This window comes from Arachis ipaensis, chromosome B08 (assembly GCF_000816755.2).
Source record: "Arachis ipaensis cultivar K30076 chromosome B08, Araip1.1, whole genome shotgun sequence".
Taxonomy (NCBI): domain Eukaryota; kingdom Viridiplantae; phylum Streptophyta; class Magnoliopsida; order Fabales; family Fabaceae; genus Arachis; species Arachis ipaensis.
Window position 1 is genome coordinate 104,785,201 of NC_029792.2, and position 25,563 is coordinate 104,810,763.

At 33.2% G+C, this 25,563-nt stretch overlaps 1 protein-coding gene and 2 long non-coding RNA genes across 3 annotated transcripts; 2 read left to right on the forward strand and 1 right to left on the reverse strand.

Annotated features, from left to right (window-relative positions):
• Positions 4,202-6,110, forward strand: LOC107612378. Its single transcript, XR_001613726.2, has 3 exons — positions 4,202-4,487; positions 4,584-4,638; positions 4,724-6,110. It is a non-coding gene; the product is annotated as an uncharacterized LOC107612378 (long non-coding RNA).
• LOC107612588 (pentatricopeptide repeat-containing protein At1g20230-like) lies at positions 10,569-15,806 on the reverse strand. The gene is made up of 4 exons (XM_016314278.2): positions 15,498-15,806; positions 14,813-14,936; positions 10,688-13,931; positions 10,569-10,599 (listed from the first exon to the last, which is right to left on the reverse strand). Exon 3 carries the CDS (start codon positions 13,688-13,690, stop codon positions 11,429-11,431), a length of 2,262 nt encoding a protein of 753 aa, XP_016169764.1. The 5' UTR covers positions 13,691-13,931; positions 14,813-14,936; positions 15,498-15,806; the 3' UTR covers positions 10,569-10,599; positions 10,688-11,428.
• Positions 19,217-20,777, forward strand: LOC107612591. The gene is made up of 5 exons (XR_001613816.2): positions 19,217-19,668; positions 20,123-20,227; positions 20,368-20,442; positions 20,520-20,588; positions 20,709-20,777. It is a non-coding gene; the product is annotated as an uncharacterized LOC107612591 (long non-coding RNA).

Below are 25,563 nucleotides of genomic sequence, written 5' to 3' on the forward strand. Positions count from 1 at the left end.
TATAGTGATGAATATAAGCGCAATTGAGATTCCTAGGGAGTTATACATTTGTATATTAATGAGACCATCCACTACTTCTTGAAGCTCGATCTCTACCCCGGATGAACCATAGAGCCAAGAGAAATCATGAACCAGAATAGAAGAGCTTGCCCCACCCATGAGTAAATATTTCGTAATAGCCTCATTAGATCATACATCTTTCTTGGTATATCCAAAAAGTAGATACGAGCATAGACTGAAACATTCTGGAGCTACAAAGATAGTTATTAAATCGTTAGCGTCATATAAAAATATTCCTCCTAGAGTAGCTGTTAATACGAATAACAGAAACTCTGTTAGAGCCATTTCTATACATTCGATGTACTCTACTGATAGAGAAATACAGAGTTGAACAGAGTATAATAAAAAATTGAAAGATTTCGTTGAAATTATTTGTTTGAAAATTTTCGAAAAAGGTAATCATAGGTTCTTCTCATCGGAACAACAGAGTTGTTATTATCTTAGGGTAGGGTTATACGGACTCGAATCGTAAACCTTCTCGATAAAACAAATCAAAATACTTATTAAAAAAATCAATTGATTGAAATGACAATTTATTGTTCCAAATCGGTACAATAAAAATTTTGATTAAATCACACACCGCAGAAACTAGACCTTCAATTCTTTAAGAGGTTTATCCAAAAGATTTGCGATATAACTAGGAAGACATTTTAAATACCACACATGGATTACTGGGCATGCGAGTTTTATATAACCCATTTCATATCTACGAAATAAAAAAAGGCTTAATAGAAAAATAAATTTGAATATTCAATGGTAGTGATATATTTAGATTTATATATTTTATTAATCTATTAAATTTCGAATCTATTCAAAATCCTTTATAAAAATTCTCAAATTGAATACTATTCAATACTATTCTATTTATTTATTCTATTTATACGACTAATTTCTACGATTAATCCTTTTATATTATAAGTATTAATATAGAAGTATTAATAGAAAGAACTATTACTAAATTAATCTTCTATTAATAGATAAATCCTTATTAATAGAATAGGGAGATCTCATATATATATATTTCATATATTTTCCATTTTTCGACTTTCTTTCAAATTACGCCTAACGGAGTATCAAACCTAGCTCTGCACAAATAAGATTGATATATTACGTATTATGCCTAATGGAGTATCAAATCTAACTTTGCACAAATAAAATTGATATATTACGTATCAAATATATACAACTAAAAAATGCAAATATAGTTGAATGGTAAAATTTTTCTTTGCCAAGAAAAAAATGCGAGTTCGATTCCCGCTATCAATTCGTTAAGATAATATTTTTCTATTTCGATATTTTGCTACAATAAAAAAATAATCGAACTCTAGGAAAAGATAAAAAATAAATCTCTCTTAAAATCCTAGAATCTCGTTTTTCCTATTTTGATTTTTACTATTCTTAATATTATAAAAACAGTGACATAATCATGTTGCTCTAATCTATTGGGTTGAAAAAACGCAAAGTAAAATAGTCTTTTTCACTATATATACTATAACTAACTAATACTGCAGTACAAGGAATTCTCTAAATACGGTAGAAAAAGATTCGAAAGAATCAATGGTTTAATCATTTTTCTTAAATTTTTTATTATACAAAATAGAATTACAATACAGAATTTATAGACTAAAATTTAGTTCTTTTACCGATTTAGGCTTAATATATTCATAAATTCGCAGACCTGTAAATTACACGAAGTAATTAGACCTAAGATTTCATATAGAAAAAGCTTATTATCATACCATTTTTGGACGAATCATGAAATTCTAACATTTCATTGACTAATAGAGTTATCAAATGAATTGAAATTATAATTGATACAACCAGAAATGATATATAAATTAATATATGCTCTAAAGTTGAAAATATCATAAATATAAGGTGTCCCAATAACTAATACTAGGAATATAAATCAGAAATTGAATTCATTTTAGGACTTACTCTGTTAGAGTAAAAGATGCAATGCCGCCACTCGAACTCGAATCGAGATGTTCTAGCACTGCTTCTTAAGAAAAGCGTGTCTACCAAGTTCACTATAGCAGCTTACCGGTAGCAGCTTCAGCGGCTGCAATGGCAATAACAGAAATAGAGAAAATATTTTTCTTTAATTGGCAACTATAAAAAAAATCAGAAAAGGTTACGAAATTTATATTAACTGTATTCAGTATAAGTTCAAGACACATAAGGACTCTAACCATATTTCGGCTCGTGATAAATCTATAGATACCGATAGAAAATAAATAGGCACTTAAAACAAGTCCATCTTTGAGCATTATTGGCGAACTCCTTATCAATTTCAATTCACTATAATATTAAACCAATTCAATTAATTAAAGAATAAAAAAAGTCTAAAAAAAAGAATATATTCGCACAAAAAAATTTCTACATAAACACTTTTTTTGCATTTACAGAGAATTAAATCAAAATAACTTAGGAAAAAAAAAGAATTCTTTTTTTTTATTGCAAGTTAAAAAAAATTTTTACTGGCGAGTCACGACAATTACACCTATCAAAATTTAAGAGTATGCCACTTCTACGAATAGTTCTTAATGCCGCATCTCTTTCGAGATTAGGACCCTTTATCATGACTTCTGTTTATTACATGCCTTGATTCGCTACTGTTCAAATAACATTTTCTGTTACGGTTTGGGCGGTAAATGGTGTTTTTCTTCGCGTATCTTTGAATCCACAAGTATCTGCAGAGGACCACAAAATTATTCGACCCCGTACATTGGTAACAGTGACAATGGTATTATTGAAACTAGTTTGAACATGAATAACGCCCTTTGGTATTTTACGAGCATGTTTACATGAACCAATACGTCAATTTTTAGGCAAATCAATTTTGGGTATAGGTTTTGTCATATCTTATTATCTTTTTATTATTTCATAATTATTATCTCATAACCTAAAAGAAAGTTTGAGATTTATAGATATATTCATTTCATGTAAAAAAATCAGATGTTTTACTATATTTCTTTTTTAATTAAAAACTAGAGTTAATATTCTCAAAATTGACATTCTATTTGTGTTAATACATAACTAACAAAAATCAAATTTTAAATTTTAGATCCCTAAAATCTCTATCTAATATCTCTTTTTTATATGGTATTCTATTAGAACAATATATAATAGAAGTATATATTAGTATATAAGTCTAACTAAATATAAGTCTAACTATATAGATATATAGTTATAGAATAGTTATAGAACAGATATCGAAATGAAATAGATAGAATAAAAGAATATTTTAATAATAAGAAATTTATTTTGAAAATATGGAATAGTTTTTTTTTTTCTATTTAATCTTATTATTTTATAAATTTATATTATTCTGTTTCATATCTATTTATATATATGATATATGAAACAGAATAATGTGAAATCTAATATGATTTATATTTATATATTAATATTAAATTCTTATAAATAAATAAAATAATTTTATTATATTCTATTATTTTTTATTTAGATCAAACAAATAAAAGTCTAATTTACTTTATTTTGCTTCTCAAGAGATTATATGATCTTAGGAATACGAATTCTCATAAATTTTGTGACTTATCGTCATTGTCACAAGCATATTTTTTTTAAATTATCTGAAACCCAAGTTATTAACATATATAAGTTAAAATCTGATTTTGCATATCATCGAAAATCCCTTTTTCTTAAGAATGAAATAAATAAAAGATTAATTTTTTGAAATACAAAAATATTTGATTTTAAATTTATATCCAAGAACTCCCAATTCTCTAATGAATCAATGGAAAAATTAGTTGTTAAAGAATCATTATCAATATGATTTATCTTAAAGGAGATGGTCTAGATTAGTGGCACAAAAATAGAGAAATAGAATCCATAAATGTCATGTCATTCAAAATAAAGATTTAAAAAAATGTGATTCATATAAAAGATCAAATCAATTCCTTACAAAAACCAACAATTAGGCTCATTAAAAAAAATACACAAATGAATATGATATTTTTTCATATTAATCCATTAAAGATAAGAAAGACTCATATGTTTATATATGAATTATGTAAACCACATAAAATTAGTGTAAAATTAATCAATAAATTAATTTTTAATAAAAGAAATTAGAAATGTAAATTTTATAGTAAAATCAGATAAAGCTAATTAAAATAAGAAATTTGACACCAATTTTAAAAAATTTAGTCCAAAATTAGGCGAAACGGGCCGAACCGGGCCCAAGGCCCAACCCAAGTCTCATAAAACTCAAGAGAGCTCAACTCTCTTCTCTTCCCATAAGCTAAACACGCTGGGGAAACACAATTGGGGTGGAGGAGCAATAATAAACCATTGTCTTCCATTCAATCCTCCATAATTTTCTGCTTCGAGCTCCAATCGCTACACCATTTGCGGCCACATATCCGCAGCGTCGATCTCTACAAAGCCCGGTGAATAATTTGGTAAGAAACTTCCATTTTCATTCTCAGCTTCTCTTTTCCCAAAATTTTCAAAAATTTTTAGAGTGGTGTTGAGATTTTGCTTCTTTGATTTATTAGGACCCGATTAGCTTAAGGAAAACATTCACTCTTACTTATTTGACGTTTGGATAAGGTGAGAATTCTAGAACCCTAACTATTTCATTGATTAAGTGTGTTGGTATTAAGTATTGGGTATGTGTATGTGAAAAATGTCCTAGGTGTATGTACATATGTGATATGAAGCTATTGGATGTGTTGGAAGCTCAATTGGAAGCTTAGTATTGGTGCTAGAGCTGAATTTTGGTGTTCAGGGCTTGCTTTTTGCCTAAGTAGGTTGCCTTGGGTTATAGTAGCTATCCTCCCCATCAATCCATCCATGGCAACTGGTTCGCAGTTTCCGAAACACCCCAAATCTAAAAGGCCCAATTTTTCTTTTTGTTTTTGTTCAAAAAGAGGGCCAATTTTTCAAAATGTCTACAGGGCCTCAAGCCCAGTTCAAGTCCACAATCACGAGGTTGCAGGCTTCAAAATCGTCTTCTACACAAACAAGTTGGATCTAATGGTTAGCTCATTAGTAATTTGCTTTAATGGTTTGCTTAAACAAATGTCAAAAATTTGAATATTTTAGTCCAATTTAATTTTTTTTAAATCAACCCTATTTGTGATTATTGCCAAGGTAACCAATTTAGGTTAGTTTAGTAATTAGCTCACTAATTCGCTTAAATAATTGTTAAAAATTCGAATCACGTCCTGTATATGCAACAATCTATTTGCCTGCAGCAAACCCTTAATGGAGCTCAGATTCGTAGTCCTTTACCTATCGGATTGGAAGATACTATGAAAAAACAAATAAATAAATATAAGCTAAAGTAACCATATCCTTCTTGATTCGAATGCAAAAATATTCTCATTAATATAATAAGCAAGATCGGATATCATATTCCGGTGCTCATTGATTTAATTAGTCAGTCATCAGTCATCACCTATGTATGTTAATCATAGGCAACATTTGCAATATTAGATCTATACAATATACATGTGACAGAGTACTACAAAAGCTTTAGGAACAAAGGTGATTAACACAGCACATCTAAATGACAGACTCGTCATATCTAAATAATAATAATAAAACATTCATGTTTTAAATAGGCTACAACTCTACAAGTTGGCTAAAAATGGTCAGAAATGTAGCTTACCGGAGTCAATCCACATACTACGGAAATGGCACTTGTGCATTACGATTAAAACCAATAAACCCAACTAGTTCTGAAACTAACTAAATTAGTTCAACTATACAAAAACGTTTAGTTCCAAGATCAATTCAATAAAACATTCACGTGACCAATCCATACTATGTGATTTCTAACCATTAACTTTCTCTTGTCAGGATCCTGGATATGAAAAGTAAGTAAACTATAGTACAATGTCTTTTTTTCCAACACAGAAGAAATTGCAATCTGCTATTATTCATCTGTAAGTTCAACACCGTCAAAACCATTACTATTATCCTGATCAACCAAAGATTTGCCTCTAGGTTTAGAGGATTTGCTAGGTTTTAATGGTTTCTTTATTTTTTCTGCCTGTAACTCCAACACCTTCTCAGAAGGTTTCCGTTTTCTTTTAACTCGTTCACCCCCAACATCATCTGCAAAAGAAAATTTAAGTGCCAAATTCCTAAAATGCAAAAGTCTAGGTAGTTTACACTAGCGGGGTTCAAAATTTCAAGACAATAGCTAAATGAAATGAGACGAAATAAATTTTAACTGCTTGTCGAAATAGCAATTTTAAGCAATCTAAAATACACATCTACAAGCATAAGGGACGATTTTACCTTCAACTGGACTCGAGGCTTGATTCGGCATATGTCCATTTGGCCCAGCTTCTTCTGAAAGTGGGGATCCAGTGTTGGTACTGTCCACTAGCTTTGAAGAACTTTCTAGACACTTATCTTGTTCAGGAACATCACAACTGGGAGTTGCAGGCAAGAAGCATAACTCTTCTTGAGACATATCAGAGTCGCTGAAAGCAGCATCTTCCTCCACCGTTACAATGTCAACTTCTTCATCTTCATTAACATCAGAACCTTTTACCTACGTGCATATGAACTAAGGACTAAACAAAAGGAGAAGAAAAACGAAAGAGAAGGCCAGCATGACCAATAATCTAGCAACCTCTTACCTTCTCGGTTTCAGGAATCAAATCAAATTCATCTTCTCGCTCTACATACTCCTCATTTTCCTCAAGCTCTTTGAAATCGGGAGCAAATGCACTCCAATTCTCAGTGTAATCTTTAGCCCAAATGTAAACTATTCCATTCAAAGAAACAGATACAACAATAGGACGTACAGGATGCCATGCTAAATCAATAAGAGCTTCCTTAGGCCCTTCAAGGAATTTCACAAGATGCCCGACCCTATCCCAAATGTAAATCTTGTGTTCTCCTTTACTAGCAGAACCCCCGACAACCCACTCACCATCACCACTGAAACATGGCGCTTTCCAGTGCACCTTTGTAATTGAATCTTGAAATTCCCGAAATAAAGTTAAGCATTTTGTTCCTACAGCCTTCAACTTCTCAAGCGATGGAAGGTTTGGTCCATTAGATATCTCTGAGACAGAAACTTTAAGTGAAGTTGTGTTGCCTGTATTCAAATCAACAACCATTGGAGCACACCAGAGAGGGCATGCTAAGCATAGAGACGGCATAGAGGAACCTGGATGAAGACGGGCTTGTAGAGAGGTTTGTTGCAAGACTATTCTTGTCATTCTATTACCGCTCAAAACATCCCATAATGATAACGACTTGTCGGCGGCAGATACAAGAATTCGATTACCACACTTTGACCAACAGACACTGGTTATGGGAGAAGAACATTCATTATCCCGAAGCTCTTTAGCAACTCCCCGGGTTTCAAAATCCCAGACAACACAACTTCCATCATTGCACCCAGCTGATTCAATTAAAAAAATAAATAATAACGAGCACGTAAGTTGATTGCACATAGTATCTCCAACTAGTAATAATTGTGCCACCACTTTCATGTATAAATTTGCTTTACCCCCAACCAAACATGCCATAAAAGTTCAGCAGTAGTGGTAATATTTACCAAAACCAACAACAACAACAATAATAATAATAATAGATTAAACCAGAACAAACATTACAGCCTGCAAATAATTATAGCCGATGCACCTCTTCCCTTACTGAATGGTATGAAAAATTAGGAACTTTAAAGTGTAAAATACAAATTAACAACTAACTTAGTTAGCTGACAATCTAATCGTTATACAGCTTGCTTTTTTTTTTTTCTAATAGTGGAGGTAGGTCAAATAAATTTGATATTTTAAACACACTATTAATGGTATCCCAAGAAGCAGTTAATATAACAAAAGCCAATCATCAATAGAAGTTTAAACTTTAAACAAGACATTACCATCAGACAATCCTGAAGCCATGATACTCTACAAATGTTCCACACACCATATGTTCACAGAAACTAACATTCTAAAAATTATATCAGGAAGGCTCTTAAGAAAAACACACTAATTGCAATGGAGTAAAAAAAAGTTTCAATTTTATTAATAAATTGTGTTTGGTTAACCAGTGACAAGAAAGGTAACTTTGGTCAGGAAAATTTTTCCTAATTTTGAGGGTAGATCTAAATCATCTAATAACAACCATTGAAGAACAACGCCCCAAAAATTAGCTATCACAAATTCACAATTAGAGAACCCAAGGCCTTATAAACCCTCCTGTGGATCCCATACAGGCATTTTTATACTAAAATTCCATATATTTCAATTGGATCCTAATTCCTAACAACCCACCAGGATCCCTAGACATAGCACCCACGCTAATAGTACTGAACTACCTCCTTCATCTCCTGGATCCTAGCATCCCACCATGAGTTCTAGAGAGCAAAGAAACTGCTGAAATTCTGGCATATTAGGAAAAGTTGCTGCTTAGCAGTGGGCATTGCACTTGAGCATATTAGGATTATTAGGTGGAAACCTAATCTATTTTTCTTTCTTTCTTTACTTTCTATGTGTAAATTAGACCACACAGGCATTACAGCCATAATTACATGGGTATTAATCTGCAAATATGTCCTAAGGTTGTCTTTAATTATGTAATTAATCCATATAAAGAGGGTTACCAATAATATAAGTTCTCAACACAAAGTTACCAGTTGCAAAGCAAAATGCACTCCTAAAGTCCTACCAATTATTTCAAGCCAATAACTTGAATTACAAACAAGCCAAACTACTAAAATTAAGCATAGATTCTCCACCCTTAAATCCAATGACTACTATATCTCACCCCAACATAAGTTGAAACATGTTATTCTATTCTTCTGAACAACTAGAGGAAAGTTACTTGATCACAAAAGTGCCATTCAAAAGTGACAAACAGTTCATTTGTAAAGGCAATTCATGTATAAAATAAGAGTATTAGGCTGTGTTTTTTAAAAAAAAATTACAAAAATTGCATTGCCAAACAAGAAGACAAATTTTCGTTAGTGTGTTTACCGGCAAGAAGGGTACCGCGGCGATTGAAGGCAATACATTTCATACAGCCATGCTCCAAATACTCCTCAATCACTTCGGGGAAGTCTCCCTGCAACGGATCTTCAATACATTCGACACAAGCCGGTACCTACCCTTAATTTGTTAATTTCCGATCATAGTTTACAAAGTTCAAACATCAACTTCGAAAATAGAAGAAAAATATGTTTATGACAAATCATCAAAGTAAGGTAGCTAGGGGAAAAAAAAAAGGAAAACGTAGCTGAAACAAGTGAAAAAAGTCCTCAGAACTCAATGAAGTGAAGGACGAGAGGAATAAAAGGAAGAAAACTAACCAATAATGGGCGTGTTCATTGTTCCACGAAATTCAAAAGTACATTGAGGAGGCGGCGGAGCCAACAGCAACCTTGAGGGGTCTTGCTCCGACAACGGCACAAGCTCTTGTGCCGGCAACAACAAACAAAGGCAAAAAGAGTTAAGCTTGCAACGATTGTCACGATTATCAGAAGGTGCTGCCTTATTATACTGACAAAGGAAGTGAAATAACATGAGAAATCAATCTTCCTAAAACAGTGGAATTGAAATCAGACCCAAATAGGTGTGGTTTAGGCTTTTGGCATTCGATAGTGACCTCACCTAAAGTTGTAATACCCGTTGGATTAAAAGTAAAACACCTTGCGCAATGCTATTTCAACAAACAACCAGTAATTAGAATAATCTACCATTTTCAACCATGAACTAGAGGTGTGCATGGCCCTGCCCGGCCTAAAGACCCGGCTAGGTCCCGAACACTTTATGGCCCCTAATTAAATCAATGAGCACCGGAATATGATATCTGATCTTGCTTATTATATTAATGAGAATATTTTTGCATTCGAATCAAGAAGGATATGGTTACCTTAGCTTATATTTATTTATTTGTTTTTCCATAGCATCTTCCAATCCAATAGGTCAAGGACTACGAATCTGAGCTCCATTAAGGGTTTGCTGCGGGCAAATAGATTGTTGGATGTACAGGACGTGATTCGAATTTTCAACAATTATTTAAGCGAATTAGTGAGCTAACTAACCTAAATTGGTTACCTTAGTTTATAGTTAATCACACATAGGGTTGATGTAAAAAAAATTTAAACTGGACTAAAATATTCAAACCCCCCGACACTTGGTTTGGTGTAGTGTAGGCCGATTCGGTCCAGTTTGGTTACTTCCAATCCGGTCTGGTTTGGTTGGTCAATCCAGTCTACCTTGGTCTGGTTCAACTGTTGATAAACTGTTGCTTATTCAAGGTATCAGCCATTTATACAGAGATAAACCGCAATAATGTTTGATGCTCCTTCAATAATGTTTATCTGCACCAATCATGCAATAGACAATGGCATTAATTTCTTCTTCACGAGACATTACTCACATTTACTCAGAGTTCTTGCAGGAGTCCAAGAAGCCCTACAAACCATAACAAATATTGATAGAAGTTTTATACTTACCTGATTACAACATATCATTAGAAAAAATCATAATTTCAAGCCATTGGCTGAAAATAGATTGATCAAGATAGTATTATATGAACCTGCGCAAATAGAGTTTCACTATCAAGATCACCAAGGATAACATTAAAATAAGAAATAAATGAATGTTGTATTAAATATCAAAGATACCTTCTATATTAATTTGATGTTTAAACCATACAATCATGCGGTTAGCGGACTTTATAACTTGAGCGGGGCTGAGTATCACGAACTTGTGCAATGAAATGCCTTCTAAAGTCGAGCAGAAAACAACATTCCCATGCCCAGAATACACAATTTGATTCAGCAGAAACAAAAAAGATGCCGTTGACTTCATAAAATATAGAGATCAGAATGCAGTGTCATCATCATACCCAGATGAATTCAAAAATAAAAGTAGGATTTATAGTAATAAAATTCCATCCCAAGTTGACAGTAATGTTATTTATAACCGATGAAACACATGGTCAGCTCCACAAAAAAATACTGGAGGCTGTGAAGGCTAGCTTGTGAGGAACAATATCTCGAATTTATGTCTTTAAATTTCGTAATTGATGTTAAATCATGCACTACCAACAACATGGACAGAACTAAAAAGGAAAATCTGCTGATATGGACCACCATCGCCTTAATCTAGATCATGCGGCTGACAGAAGATCTCCGTTAACGGAACAAGGGACTGAACAGAAATGTTTATTTGTCAAACTGAAACCCACTGGGGACAGCTAACAGCTAACTAAGATCTAACTGCCAATTGCTAAAATGACAATGCACATCCATTGCTCTCAACTTGACACTCCATCGCATCAAATGTATACAAAAATAATCTTGATTAGTGTATTCTGTGTTTGGCAGAAACGTGATGTCTCTAGAAATGAAGTTCATGAGAAATTACCAATAATCTCCACAAGAGCAAATACCATCCTTGAAATGGTGAAAACGATTTGTGTCTCTCACAAAAATTTCTCTCCCTTCCAAACTACTAATAAATTTTATAGCGGAATGGCAGTCACCGCAGATTCTCAGGTTCTTAATCACTTGAAGAGGCTGCCCCGGACTCATGTTGAGTAGTCCTAATACTACTGCCAACTTCTCACTGTGCCCACACAATATCTGCTCCTTCTCTTGTTCCTCCACATCGTGCAGAACAAGTCCAGTCTTAGGAAGGTGACCACATTTCTTCATCTCAACACTCAACTTTTCCAATTTCTCCAATATCTCTTGCATTTGTGGGTGCGACTTGTCACCAGCAACAAGCGTGTGTACTTTGTTTCCAATCTCAATCCAACTGCAGCCAGGATTTTTCCTCAAACCCTTACTCTTCATCACATCACGAATTCTGTCTACTTCATCCCACATGCCCTTTGAAGCATAGATGTTGGACAGAAGAATGTAGTTCCCCGGGTTATCGGGTTCTAACAGGAAAAGCTTTTCTGCAGCAATCTCGCCTAAACTCAAATTATGGTGAACTCTACAGGAACTTAGTAAGGCTCCCCAGATGCAAGCATCAGGTTCTAATGGCATTTCCTTGATGAGAGAATAAGCTTCTTCAAGTTTCCCTGCACGACTAAGAGGTATCACCATGCAAGCATAGTGTTCCGTTTTAGTTTCAATGGCATGCTCTTTTGATAAGCTATTGAAATATTGCCACCCTTCTTCAGTTAAGCCATTTTGGGCGCATGCGTATAACACACACGTGTAGGAAATCTCATCAGGCTCCATGCCACTCTCTTGCATAATTCGAAACATCTCTATTGTTTGCTTAGCCTTCCCATGCATTGCATATCCTTTCAATACTGCATTCCAAGAAACCAAATTTGGATCCAACATTTTATCAAAACAAAGCCGAGATAACTGGATTCTTCCACACTTCGCATACATATCTATCAATGCACTACCTACATAAACATCATCAAATATCCCCTTCCTGAGAGAAAAGCAATGGGTTTGCTTCCCATGCTTCAATGCTGAAATATTTCCACATGCAGGAATCAAGCTTGGTATCGTTACAGCATTAGGCTCCACTCCATGAGCCTGCATCTCTCTAAAAAGCTCCAAAGCTTCCATGTCCTTCCCATTCTGCACACAGCTGGATATCATAGAGGTCCATGTCACAACATTCAATTCAACTCCTTCATCAAGGAACTTCCTGAACACCTCCAATGCAGTGTCAATCAAACCATTTTGCGACAACCCATTTAGAAAAGCATTCAAAGAACCAACTTCCCTCTGATCGACCTCATCAAACACCTTCAACATCCCCTGTATGCATCCACACTTCCCATATATATCAAGCAGCGCACTGACCACAAACCTATCCGATCCCAATCCCTGTTTGATCACATAACCATGAACCTGTTTTGCAGCCACTCCATCCTCCAACTGCCCCAAAGCAGGAAGCACACATGATACGGTTGACCCATCAGGCAAAAAACCTTCGTTCAGCACTGTCTTGAACAACTCCACAGCCTCAACATGCCACCCTGCATTGCTGAACCCAGCAAGCATCCCATTCCACGATACCAAATTGGGCTCCACCCCCTCACTCCTCATCTCACTAAACATCTCCTTGGCCCTCTCAACCATCCCACGTCGTGAGTAACCCGCGATAATCGCGCTCCAAACGACAACATCCCTCTCAGGCATTTCATCAAACAGTCGATGGGCATCCCCAATACTATCACACTTCAGATACATATGCACCAGAGAAGACGCCAAAATTGAATCCAAGGCATAACCAGACGCAAAAGCATACCCATGAAACTGCAGCCCGGGCTTCAAGGCTTGCAACGCAGCACAGGCTTTGATTGCACTCGGAAGAAGGAACCCATCAGGGGCAAGACCCTTATGACCCATGAGGGAGAAGAGGCGGAGAACGGCGTCGTATTGGTGGGACCTGGCGAAGGCGTTGATGATACTGGTGAAGGAAGGGAGGGTTGGATTGGGGAAGAAATGGAGTACGAGGTTTGTGACTTGTGAAAAGCAGAGATTGTTGGCGTAGTGAGAGAGAAGCCTTGTGGCGATGTAGGTGTCGCCGTAGAGGTCGAGCTTGAGAATGTGCGCGTGGGCTTGACGCGCGTGGGAAAGGGTAATGGTGCTGGAACTCAGGCATTGCGAGATTATGTTGTAGATTCCGTTGAACATGGAGGGCATAAAAAAATCTCTTTGTTGGGGTTGTGTTTGACTGTTGTTGTTAGTGTTGCGATGGGTGGGAAGGAGGAAGATGAAGTGGGATTGGGGTTTTCGGTGCGAACATGATTGAAGGTTTATTGTTGCTATTGCATAGCTTGTTTAGCGTACTCTGCTATAAGATGCGATGAGGTTAGAGAGACAGCTGCAAAGAGCATCGCCTACCACGACGGATCGGAGGATCAAAGCTTCACAAGTTGCTCTTCTGTAAGAATTAAGAAAGAAATTTAATTCAAGAGTAATCATTATTGGGAAAACTAATTCATTCTCTTACCATTTTAGGAAATCAATCTTGATAATATTTTTTTTATAAATTCATGCAACATAAAATATAAAAAAACAATCATTGTATATTAAAATGAATTATCAAAATTAATCATCAATATAAAATAAAAATATACATGACAAATAAATTAGACTATATATATTTATATTCAACCAGAAAAACTGTTTTAAAATAAAATAATAAATAAATTATAAACATCCTAGAATATAGAAGCAGGTTGTGAGTGACTATTGAGAGAAATGCCAATTCAAATAGTAGGTGTGAAGATATCACATAATACCATGATATATTGAAAGGAACCCAATAAACAACACTATAATCGCTGTTCCAAGAAGTCCCGAGAGAATGCAAAGCTAAATTAAAACAGTAAATACAGAAAGTAACATTTCAAAGAGAGATAACAAGTATATCAATACTCAATACTCTTAATTGTTATTATCCTATTCCGCAACATATACAAGCTATAATGTACAAATACTTCGTCTCTACTCAAATATCTGTACCAGAGACGTATCTGCATCATATACTATTAAATTAAACTTCCTAATTGTGACTATAGTTTTGATAAAATGGTCGTATTAACATATTCCTATTTGTGCAAAACGGAAGGCCAGACTAGCTATCTTTAATTCTCTTACAAGAAACTAGCATAACTTGGAAAAAAACAATGATAAAGCCATGAAGAGATTATATTAGTTCCTACCAAACAACACAATTAGAACAAATTTTCAGTATTAAGAATTCAACTGTCTCTTGAATCTCCAATTCAATTATGCCAGTAATCCAAAGAGTTGACTTACTATACAATGAACGAGTGCAGAAAGAGGGAAGAAAAAGTTAATTTCTTGTTCCTGCGAGTGTGAGCACGCGCTGACGCTGCGGAAATCCTTTTGCTGGTTCAGATTGCCATTTTCCTTCTCAGTTCTGATAAAGAACATTGACAATAATTGAGAAAGATGATCAGCACAACGCAAGTGAAAAGTGAACATTGACATTTGAGAAAGATGATCAACACAGAAGAGCCACAAACACACAACAGCACACCAGAACTCAGAACCCACAGCAGCAGCATAGCCAGAAAATTAATAGCAGCACAAAATTAATACTACCAACAGCATTTATCATTCAGCATTCAGCATTCAGCATTCAGCATTCAGCATTCAGCATTCAGCATTCAGCAACAAAATTTATCATTCAAATCGCATTTGATTTGATTTCCATTTTTAGCATTTAGCAACAAACATTACAAAAGAACAACAAGTAATCCCTATTCACACTAAACCTGAAATCAATAAAGCTAAACAAAAATTTCAATAATGATTTGATTTTCCATTAATCCTAGAAAAAGAGCAGGAATTAAAAAAAGAGCAGCAGCACAAAATCAATTATTTGATTTTCCATTAATCCATTCACAATTTCACAAAATCAGCAAACAGAGCATAATAGGAAGAGAAGAACCGAAGAAGTGAAAGCAGAGCAGCTAACCTTCAATGGAGACACGAACGGCGACCGGCGAGACGTCGGCGACCGGCGACACGGCGGCGAGCTGCTCCAAGTTCGAGAGAAGCCAGGGAGGACGGAGACAGGGGGAAGGAGGACGCCGAGCTACAAGAGAGGACGCGGAGGCCCCGACAGCACGGACGGCGGCGGCACTGCGGCAGAATCGTTGCAGGGAGAACCTAGGGTTTTGGTTGGGTGATTTTGAACTTTGCTTCAGAGTTCAGAGGGAGTGATTCACGATTTGGGGGCTTGGGTTGGGGGAAGGGGTTGGGTGAATGAGGGCTGAACGTGGGTTTTTTTTTTTTTTAAATAAAGAGAACGACGCCGTTCACAAGAACCGGTCGGCTTCCGGTCCGGTCCAACCGGCCAATAACCGACTGGTTCAGCGATTTCTGAGTGGTTTGAAAATTAGCGGTTTCAAGAGGATGATCGAACCATTTTCTACGCCGGTTTCTGGTTGAATCGGTTTCACCGACCGATCTGGTCCGATTTTCAGAACATTGATAATTAGTTTTAGTGACTAATTTTAATATACGCTTAATATTTTTTATAAAAAAAATCATGATGTAAAATGATATTATTAAACCAGTCTTGCTACACGTTTAAATTTTGTTGGCAACTAAGTCAAACTAAATTACCAACTAACTATAGCTCAAATAATATAGTCTTTCCATCCTCATCTAAAGGTTTTGGAGTCTCACTTCTAATTTAAAATAATAAAAAAAAAAAAGATAAATATAAGAGTTTATGTGGCATACTTTTGAGAATGTTTTTCGATTTATTTTTTTTAATTCATTAAATACAATTTATTATAATGAATTAATTATATCAATTAATTAATTTGATTAGATATTTAAATATCACATAATTTATTATCATTTATATCAAATTGATTTGGTAGTATTTTTTAATTTATTTCTTTTAATGTTTTGTTAGTATTTTTTAATTTATTTTTTTAATTTATTAAATCAAATTAATTAATACAGAATAAAGCTCTACATCCAAGCAAAATACTTATCCAAGTCTATCCAAGTTGTTATAACAACTTTTCAAATCACGCGCTCCTTCTTCTTCTTCTAAATTGATGATAACGAAAGAGAAAAGAAGGGAAGAAGAAGAACCTACGTGCGCGAATTTGAAGAAGAAAGAGAAGGAGGAAAAGGAGGAGGAGGAGGAGGAGGAAATAGAGAAGGAGAAGACGAAGAAGTTGCATTATTGAAACGCGTGTGTGATCACGCTCTTTTAATAAGAGTGGTTTTTGTTAGTGTTGGACCTACTTAGATGAACTTTGATGAAAAAATACTTAGATGAAAAAAAATACTTGGATGTATAGCAACCTTATACTAATTATATGGATTAATTAATTGATTTGATTAATTTGTTAGTCATTATTAAAATAATAAATCTATAAATAAAATAGACAACTGAAATATTTTTAATTAATAATTAAATTAAATAAAATCAAATCAAATCAAATTATATATATTGAGCCAAACTCAAATCATGTAAATTAAGATGATTTCTTGCCTATTCAAATTAAATACAACAAATACAAATTAATTTTGTTAGATAATCATAGTCGTTTGGTCTACTATATATAGATGTCCACACAAAACTATAAGAATCGTAATTTTTATCGCAAATGCTATTTCAACTATTCTTTTCTTCTTCTTTTTTTCTTTATGTATATTTTTTTATGTATAAATGTACCCAAAATGAGAAAGTACGAATGATGGTTTATTGATTGTTTGTTTGATGAATATATCTCAATTTAGGCATTCTACAAATGTGGATGGAAGTTGACCTGTAGTAATTTAAGGTGACCAATATTTTTTTATAGTATTAGATAGAAGAATATTTATTAAAATGAATATACTCATTGTAATGTATTTTTTTCAATTATTAGATTTTTATGTCAGTCGTGTAGATTTTTTGAAAGCACAAGATAATAAAATAGGTTGACTTTAATATCATTATAAACTAAATTTAATGGTTCAAGTAAGCACTACTAATTATGTTAATAAAGTAATTTTGTAATACTAATGTGATTTACATATTAATTTTTTTAAGTAAATTCATTTCAAAATATAAAAATTAGACTCAATTACGCTAAAATTTTAAAGGTAATATAAAATTTTACAACAAAATTAACATTTATTAAGAAAATAAATTTATATATGGCTGTTTCCTAATTATAAATAATAACAAAACTTATGAAAAAATAGTAATGTCATCATTCTTATTAACTAAATCATAATATTAGGTAGTTGATAGTTTCATAGGCAGAAATTATTAAGTAATTACGTAAAAACTAACAACGAACAAGCAATAAGGATTCATAAAAAAATCAAGTTTTTATTATATATTACCAATTTTATAATTAAAATATGTCACATATCATATTCTCATCTATTCAATTTATTATCTATTCTATTATATAAAAATAAGATTTCTGCACTTAATAATGTAGTTGACGTGACATGCTTTTGAGAATGTTTAGCGATTTATTTCTTTTAACTCATTAAATACAATTTGTGATTAAAAATTAACTATATCAACTAATTGATTTTATTAGATATTTAAGTATCATACAATTTATTATAATTTATATCAATTTGATTTAGTAATATTTCTTAATTTATTTCTTTTAATATTCTGTTAGTATTTTTTTTATTAAACTAAATTAATTATACTAATTATCTGTATTAATTAATTAATTAGATTAATTTATTAATTGTTAAAATAATAAATTTATGAATAAAATAGGCTCTCCAGATATTTTTTACTAATAATTAAATCAAATCAAATCATATATATTGAGCTAAATTCAAATCATATGAATTAAGGACTAAATTAAAATAAGATAATTTTTTACCTATTCAAATTGAATACAATAAATACAAATTAATTTTGTTAGATAATTATAGTTTTCTGGTCTTCTATATATAGATAGCCACACAAAATTATAAGAATCATCATTTTTATCACTTTTGTTATTTCAACTTTTCTTTTTTTATGTATAAATGTACTTAAAATGAGAAGGTATGGATGAGTGTTTCATTAATTATTTGTTTGACAAATATTATAGTCCGAAAATGTCTCAATTTAAGCATTTTACCGCTGCTGATGAAAGTTAAACCTGTAGTAATTCAGGGTGACCATGATATTTTTTATAATATTACATAGAAAAATATTTTTTATAATGAATATGTCCATTGTAATTAATTTTCTTTGTTATCTTTTACCTAACAAACAATATCCATATTGAATATATTATTTTCATCAGAAGCAATACATAGTTGATTGATAATTCTATATATAAAAATTCTCCTGTGGTAAGTAAATACCATATTGTTATCTCGCTAAAGTTAATTCTCCTATGATTATGCCAATGTATAGCATTATCAGATGAAAATTGATTAGATTATATTTAGGTTTAATTACTCTGCAGGTCCCTATAGTTTCACCAAATTTTCAATTAAGTCCCTATACTTTTTTCTTTTCAATTGAGTCCCTATACCATATAATTTTTTTCAATTTAGTCCTTACCGTAACAAAAACGTTTAAAATAACGGAATATTCTATTAAATAAACGAATATTCTCATATTTAAAAAAAAAACTAATCAAAGATACCATCATATTTTAAAAATTTCCAAAAAAACCCCTTATTATTTTGTCCCACACTCACCCCATCCTAACCCAGTAGCCCTAACTTCTTGAGCTCCCGCTGGATCCACCGTAAGGTCCCCTCTTGCGGCATCTCCTCTGCTCGGCGTCCCTCCCATGCTCGTCGCCACTAGAAGAAGGCCATTCATCCACTACCAGCAACAGTCGACGGAACAAAGATGAATTAAGGTTGGAAGTGTTAGCGACAAATCTTGGAGCTTCGATGCCGTAACAAAAATCACTTGAGTTGTGGTTCTTTCTCCTTCAAATATCTCAGCATTCCGAACTCTCCACAAGACCCACACAGCGTTGCAATCAACGTCAGCTTTCTCTCTCCTTCTTGCCCCAAACTCATCAATGTGCACACCGCCAGCCACAAATCGGCAAAATTTTCAAATTGCTGCTGCTAGTTAATGGAGTCGAAGCCTTATTCATCAGGGCCGCAATTAAGCAAACAGTTTCCGAAGAAGTTCTGCATCTTGAACTTAGGTAGGGGCGAAATAACCTTATTTTTTCTTACTCAGAATCTATATACATTTTTTATTTTAGAAATTTTCCTTTAGATTTGTTATCAATAATACTAAGTTGTTTTCTGATGTTGCTGCACCATTGACCTGTAATTTGGAGGTCTTAGCATGTACCCCCCAAAAAAAAAGCTTCATACTTGCTGATGGACACATGCATTGGACGGATACTTTTGTTTTATCTTTTTTTCTTTTAATTTTAATTCTAAGCTTTCATTTTGGGATTTGGACTGTGAATGCAAGCCTGAGAAATTAAAATTCGAGCTAATTAATAGTTTGAAAAAATAATAACATTTTTGAGAATGGGGTCAGTCGGGATAAAACTAAGAAAATTTCACCATTGCGGGCTTGCGGCATAGCACAGTATATTAGATTTTTCTTTTTTGTCTTTTGTGATGTTTGTTTCATCGTCATTGCAGTACTTCAATCAGATTCTGACAGTTGTGCTTGAGGTGCTGGATGATTCAGATTCTTCAATCAGAGAGCTTGCTCTTTCAATGCTTGTTGAAATGCTTAAAAACCAGGTTCTTACCCCCTTTTATGCACTCCACTTTGTTTCATTGTGCCCTTGCCTATATTGGTAAATGCAACCATACATATTTCTTTTATGGGCTTTTTGGAATATAATAAGAGGTTGTTCTATCTTTCTGTTTATTCTTTCCAGAAAGATGCCATGGAAAGTTCAGTCGAAATTGTTATTGAAAAGCTGCTTAATGTAACAAAGGATAGAGTTCCTAAGGTATCCAGCATTATGATGTTCTTGTTTGTCTTCTTGTTAATTCTTCTCCTAATCAGCAAATTTCGTCCTGTTTTCAGGTCTCAAATGAAGCAGAGCACTGCCTGACTATTGTTTTATCCTAGCATGATCTATTCAGATGTTTAAGTGTATGTATTTCTTGAATTTTTCACTTGTTGGCTCTTCTTGCTTGTAAATGTATTTCAAATGAATGGGACTTGGGTTACTTTATTAACTTAATAATGATATCAATAATTAAAATATTTCAGGTTATTGTCCCCCTATTGGTTAGTGAGGATGAGAAAACTCTTGTTACTTGCATAAATTGCTTGACAAAGGTAATGATCAAGTTTTGTTGCAAATGATGGTTTCCTATCATTGATGTCTTAAATGAATTCTACTTTGGCATACTTATTTTTTAAAGCTTCTTTCTGTTTGGACTCTTAGTAGGAGCTAAGAAGTATCCCCATCCCTATGATTTAATTTTGCTGTGAACATCGTTAGCTGTGTGCATCCAGATCATTTTGTATATACAAGCTGAAACTAAGTTGTTGCAGATTGAATGGACCAAGGGTTTTGTACAGGGGTTTTGTTCCTAGAAAGGACTTTCTCAAATGTGGAGACTTGCAAAGTGCAAGGCTTTATGTTCATGTGCAGCCGGCACTTGGTGGAACTTTCACAGACATTGCAATGTGGATTTTCTGTCCATTCAATAGACCAGCCACTCTTAAAATTGGAATAAAAAACATACCTTTTGAGAATTGGCTTTTAATTAAGATTTGGTGCTATTCATTTGATATTATTTGTTGTTGTTGATTTGGGTTTTCATTAAAAATCTTAGTGTGTTTTCTAATGTTACAATTTATCATATCTTCTAGGAAAATATTTTGTTGTGGCAAAGACAGTGTGAGGATGCATTGTATTCTCTGCTCACTTTTGGTTGTCGACGGCCTGTGCGTCACTTGGCATCAGTTGCAATGGCAAAGATCATATCCAACGGAGATGGAATATCTGTTTATGCTAGAGCAAGCAGCCTTTTGGGATTTCTTTCGGATGGATTTCTTTCGGATGGTACTTGTTACCATAAGGAAAATTCATTTCTTCAATATACTTGTTTTTGAGTTTTTGTCAGCCAAATTGGTTCTCTTGTTTGAGGAATTATACAGAACTCAATTTTTGTAAACAATTTTACTTATTATTCTATCAATGATTCTTGTTACCATATGCCATATACAAGTTCTTTCATTATGTTGGTCATAATAAATACTTGAGTGATAAAAATTGAATTTTATATTATACTTATTACTACTATTTCTCTGTTTCATTTTAACCATTATTTTTTTTGTATATTCTTAAGATAAGGTATTTTGAAAGTCAAAAAAATAAAGAGACAGTATTTTTGGTACAATTTGTATATAAATAAGAAAAAAATGATAGTGATAAAATAAAAGGAATTATAGAAATATTTTTTATGTCGTAGAATCATTAAATAGGGATTATAGGAATATTTTTTATTGAATATTTATAATTTTTCTAAATTTTCAATTAGGTCCCTATATTTTTTTTTCTTTTTAATTAGGTCCCTAGGAGTATACAAGTAATTTCACAATTCACTTACATTTTTTAACGTTTAGCGTTAATAAGGACTAAATTGAAAAAAAATAATGTATAGGGACTCAATTGAAAAGAAAAAAAGTATAGGGACCTAATTGAAAATTCGGTGAAATTATAGGGACCTGCAGAGTAATTAAACCTTATATTTATTTTCGACGAGATGGGTAACCTTTTAGACCTAATCACAGTCGGAGTTGAGAAAGGTTTGAAAAGTGCTAATAATACAAATACTTTTTATTTTTAACACCCAATAATAAATATATAAATTAAAACTAATATTGTTTCCTACAAAATCATAAAATGTATGTTATACTTAAAATATATATAATCCATATTAACTGTCAATATTTATTAAATACGTTATGACAAATCTGGTTATTAAAAAAGATTAAAATTAACTTAAATATACACAATATTATTCCATGCCTTTTATTTTTATTTTATCATCATAAAAAATCACACATATTATAAGAGAACATTATCTTTTTATCCACGGTTCTTCCATTCAATAGTTTCTATAAAGAACAAATAGATACTTTTGTTATTTTCGGTTCTTTGGTAAATATGGACGACGCATAATAATATTATGTTCGGCAAGAATATATGAGATTTTAAAAGGTTGAAATATAGGTTTAGTCCTTAACATATTCGTAGATAAAGTACAAAGTAGATAAAAAGATAGCTAATAAAAGAATAAATGGTTAAAGCTTTCTCAATGTTAACATTCATAGTGTAGGATAGGTGTTCTATAACTTTTTTAGATTTGATTATTTCTTTATTATTATATGTTGTTCTATTTAATTTATGCTAAAAAGACTTATGATAATCATCTTATCATGATAGTGTAAAAGTTGTAGGTGTTATATTTACTTTGTTTGTTCTTAAATCTCATATCTTTGATGAATATTTGTGACTGAGTAATTATTAAAATAATTTGGTTTAATATCTATTATATATTTTATTTAAATTATAATAGTGAGTAAATATTTTTTTTTCAAAGTACATAATGCGATTTTTTCATAAAAATAACGTTTTCTCTATATAATAAAAAAATATATAAGATAAATAACATATATATAATTTTAAATTTATTAATCGTAGACTATGGACAAACTAAAAAAAATTTATGGATCAACATGTAATTTTTTTATATTTTTATTTTTTTCTAAAAGTTGTTAGACTTATCAATATTTAAGTTGTCTATACATGACTTCTCAAAATATTATGATTTTACAAGTTATAATATATGATATTAGTTATTGTTATACATATGAAAAATGTGACTTATTTGCGTATTATTTGGATTAAAAGAATTTGTACGGAAATAAAATGTTGAAGAAGAAAATGGATGGAAAAATTAATTTTTCATTGTTTGCATCAATAAAGAAATTGAATGGAAAACAAAAAAGGTGTATATAGAATTTATGTAAATTTTTTCTCTTTAAAGTTGTGAAAAAAATTGATGGAGAAGTGCAAATATGGATAAAAGTACAGAGTTACCTTTTGAATTATAATTTATACTCTTCTTACTTTTTTTCTATCCAAGCAAAAAAAAAAAATCTTCTATTTTCTTTTTATTCATTTTTTTTCATCTAAACAACACAAAAAAATATATTTTTCTTTCCATTTTTCTTTTCTCTCACTTTCTTTCTTTCTATTTTTTTCCTTTTATTTTTCATCTTATATCCAAAAAATAGCTTAGTGTTTATCCATTTATCTCCTATTAATATTGTTATAATAAGGATACATGTGACTTTATGAAAAGGGATATATCCTAGATTTTGATTATCTAATCATTTATTAAGTGACTGGAATAGCTCAACGTCACGAGCCAACGAATGCTAGCAATAAGGATAATTACAAAAACAGCCGAAACGTGTATTTGCAGGAATTACTCGTGTTTTAGGGCTAGATGGGACCTGAAAAACTCTCACAACCTGCCACGTGAAAATGGATGAGGACTAAGGGTGGCAAACGGGTAGAAATCCATTGGATTGGCCTGTGTTACTTGCCAAAAAAGGCGGGGTGGGCTGAAAATTTGAGACCGCCAAATTTAAAAAGTCTGCCTACCCTGTACCGCCTAATTCATGGGTTTTAGCGTGTTTCGGTGGGGCGAGGCGGGCAGACTTCCATGCCAGGCCAAGCATTTTTTTGTCAGGCCATTTTTTTACAAATTTCAATAATGTTATTGATCTACAAGAGGAGAAAAATGATAATTAAAGATATTATAAGTTATATTTTGGATTATATTTTATATTTGATTGATTATAACTTTGAAGATGTTTAATTATATGTTTTCAACAATATTTGTTTTGCTTTGCAAAGTGTTAATTTTATTATTTTGTTTTAAAAAAATTGGTTTATAATTATGTTTATTATATATTTATAATTATAAAGACTTTAATGTTTGTGAATTTAGAAATTATAAATTTATTAAAATGGTTGTGAAATTATATATATTATTTAATATTTAATGATTTATATAAAAATGAGAGATTTGGCGGGTTTGGCTCCGCCAACCTGCCAACCTACCGTTAGGCGGGGCGAGGGAGGAATTCAGGACTGCCTCACTAGGCGGGGTGGAGCGGTCCAATCTACCAGATGGCAACCTTTTGGAGGGGCAGGGCGGGCTTCCCCCATTTGCCACCCCTAATGAGAACATGGACATAAGTACCTGTCCCATAAAACCTATTAAATACACGCGGATATAAAAGAAGACCGAAGAACGAAGAACACAGACCCAAGACCCAAGATGAATTGAAGAATTAAGGAACAAAAATTGAAGAAGTTCAGAGAAGATGAAGACGAGGAGTCACTCACCTGGGTTCGAGCTTCCAGCGAAGACGAAGAGGATCTGCCGAGTGACTGGGTTCCGGACACGGGAAAGAGGTTGAAGCGGCGGTGCAGAGGACCTGGCGACGGTGACGACGCTGACGACCTGTGAACTGCGGCGACGATCGAGGGCTACTGGGCTAGGGTATTGGGTACGTTATTCCTTTGCTACAGAGGGCTAGGGTTCACGATGGAGTGAGAATGTGAGATCTGAGATGAATGAATGGGGGAAGTGGGGGAAGGTTCTGGCTTCTGGGTCACAAGCGGGTCGAGTACGCGGGTTTCATTTTTTAAAACCAATTAAAAAAACGGCGTCGTTTAGAGGAATCGGTCTGTCACCACTCCAGCTTAACCGGCCGATTTTCGGCCAGTTCAACGGTTTTTAAGCGGTTTTATCTCCAACGGTTATTGGAGGAGGACTGGACCGCTTACATGGCCGGTTCGCAGTTAAATCAATTCAATCGACCAGTCTAGTCCGGTTTTTAGAACTTTAGAGAAAACCACTTAAAAACCGTCAATCCAGCCGTTATTAACTGGTTGGATCGGACCATAACTGACCGGTTCAAAGCAGAACCCGTGAACCAAACCCCCTATCATTCGTGCACTCCCTGGAGACCTCTGAAGCCAAGGAAAACCCTAGCCCTTCATCGTCGCCGCCGTCCCCAGGTCCTCAGCGCC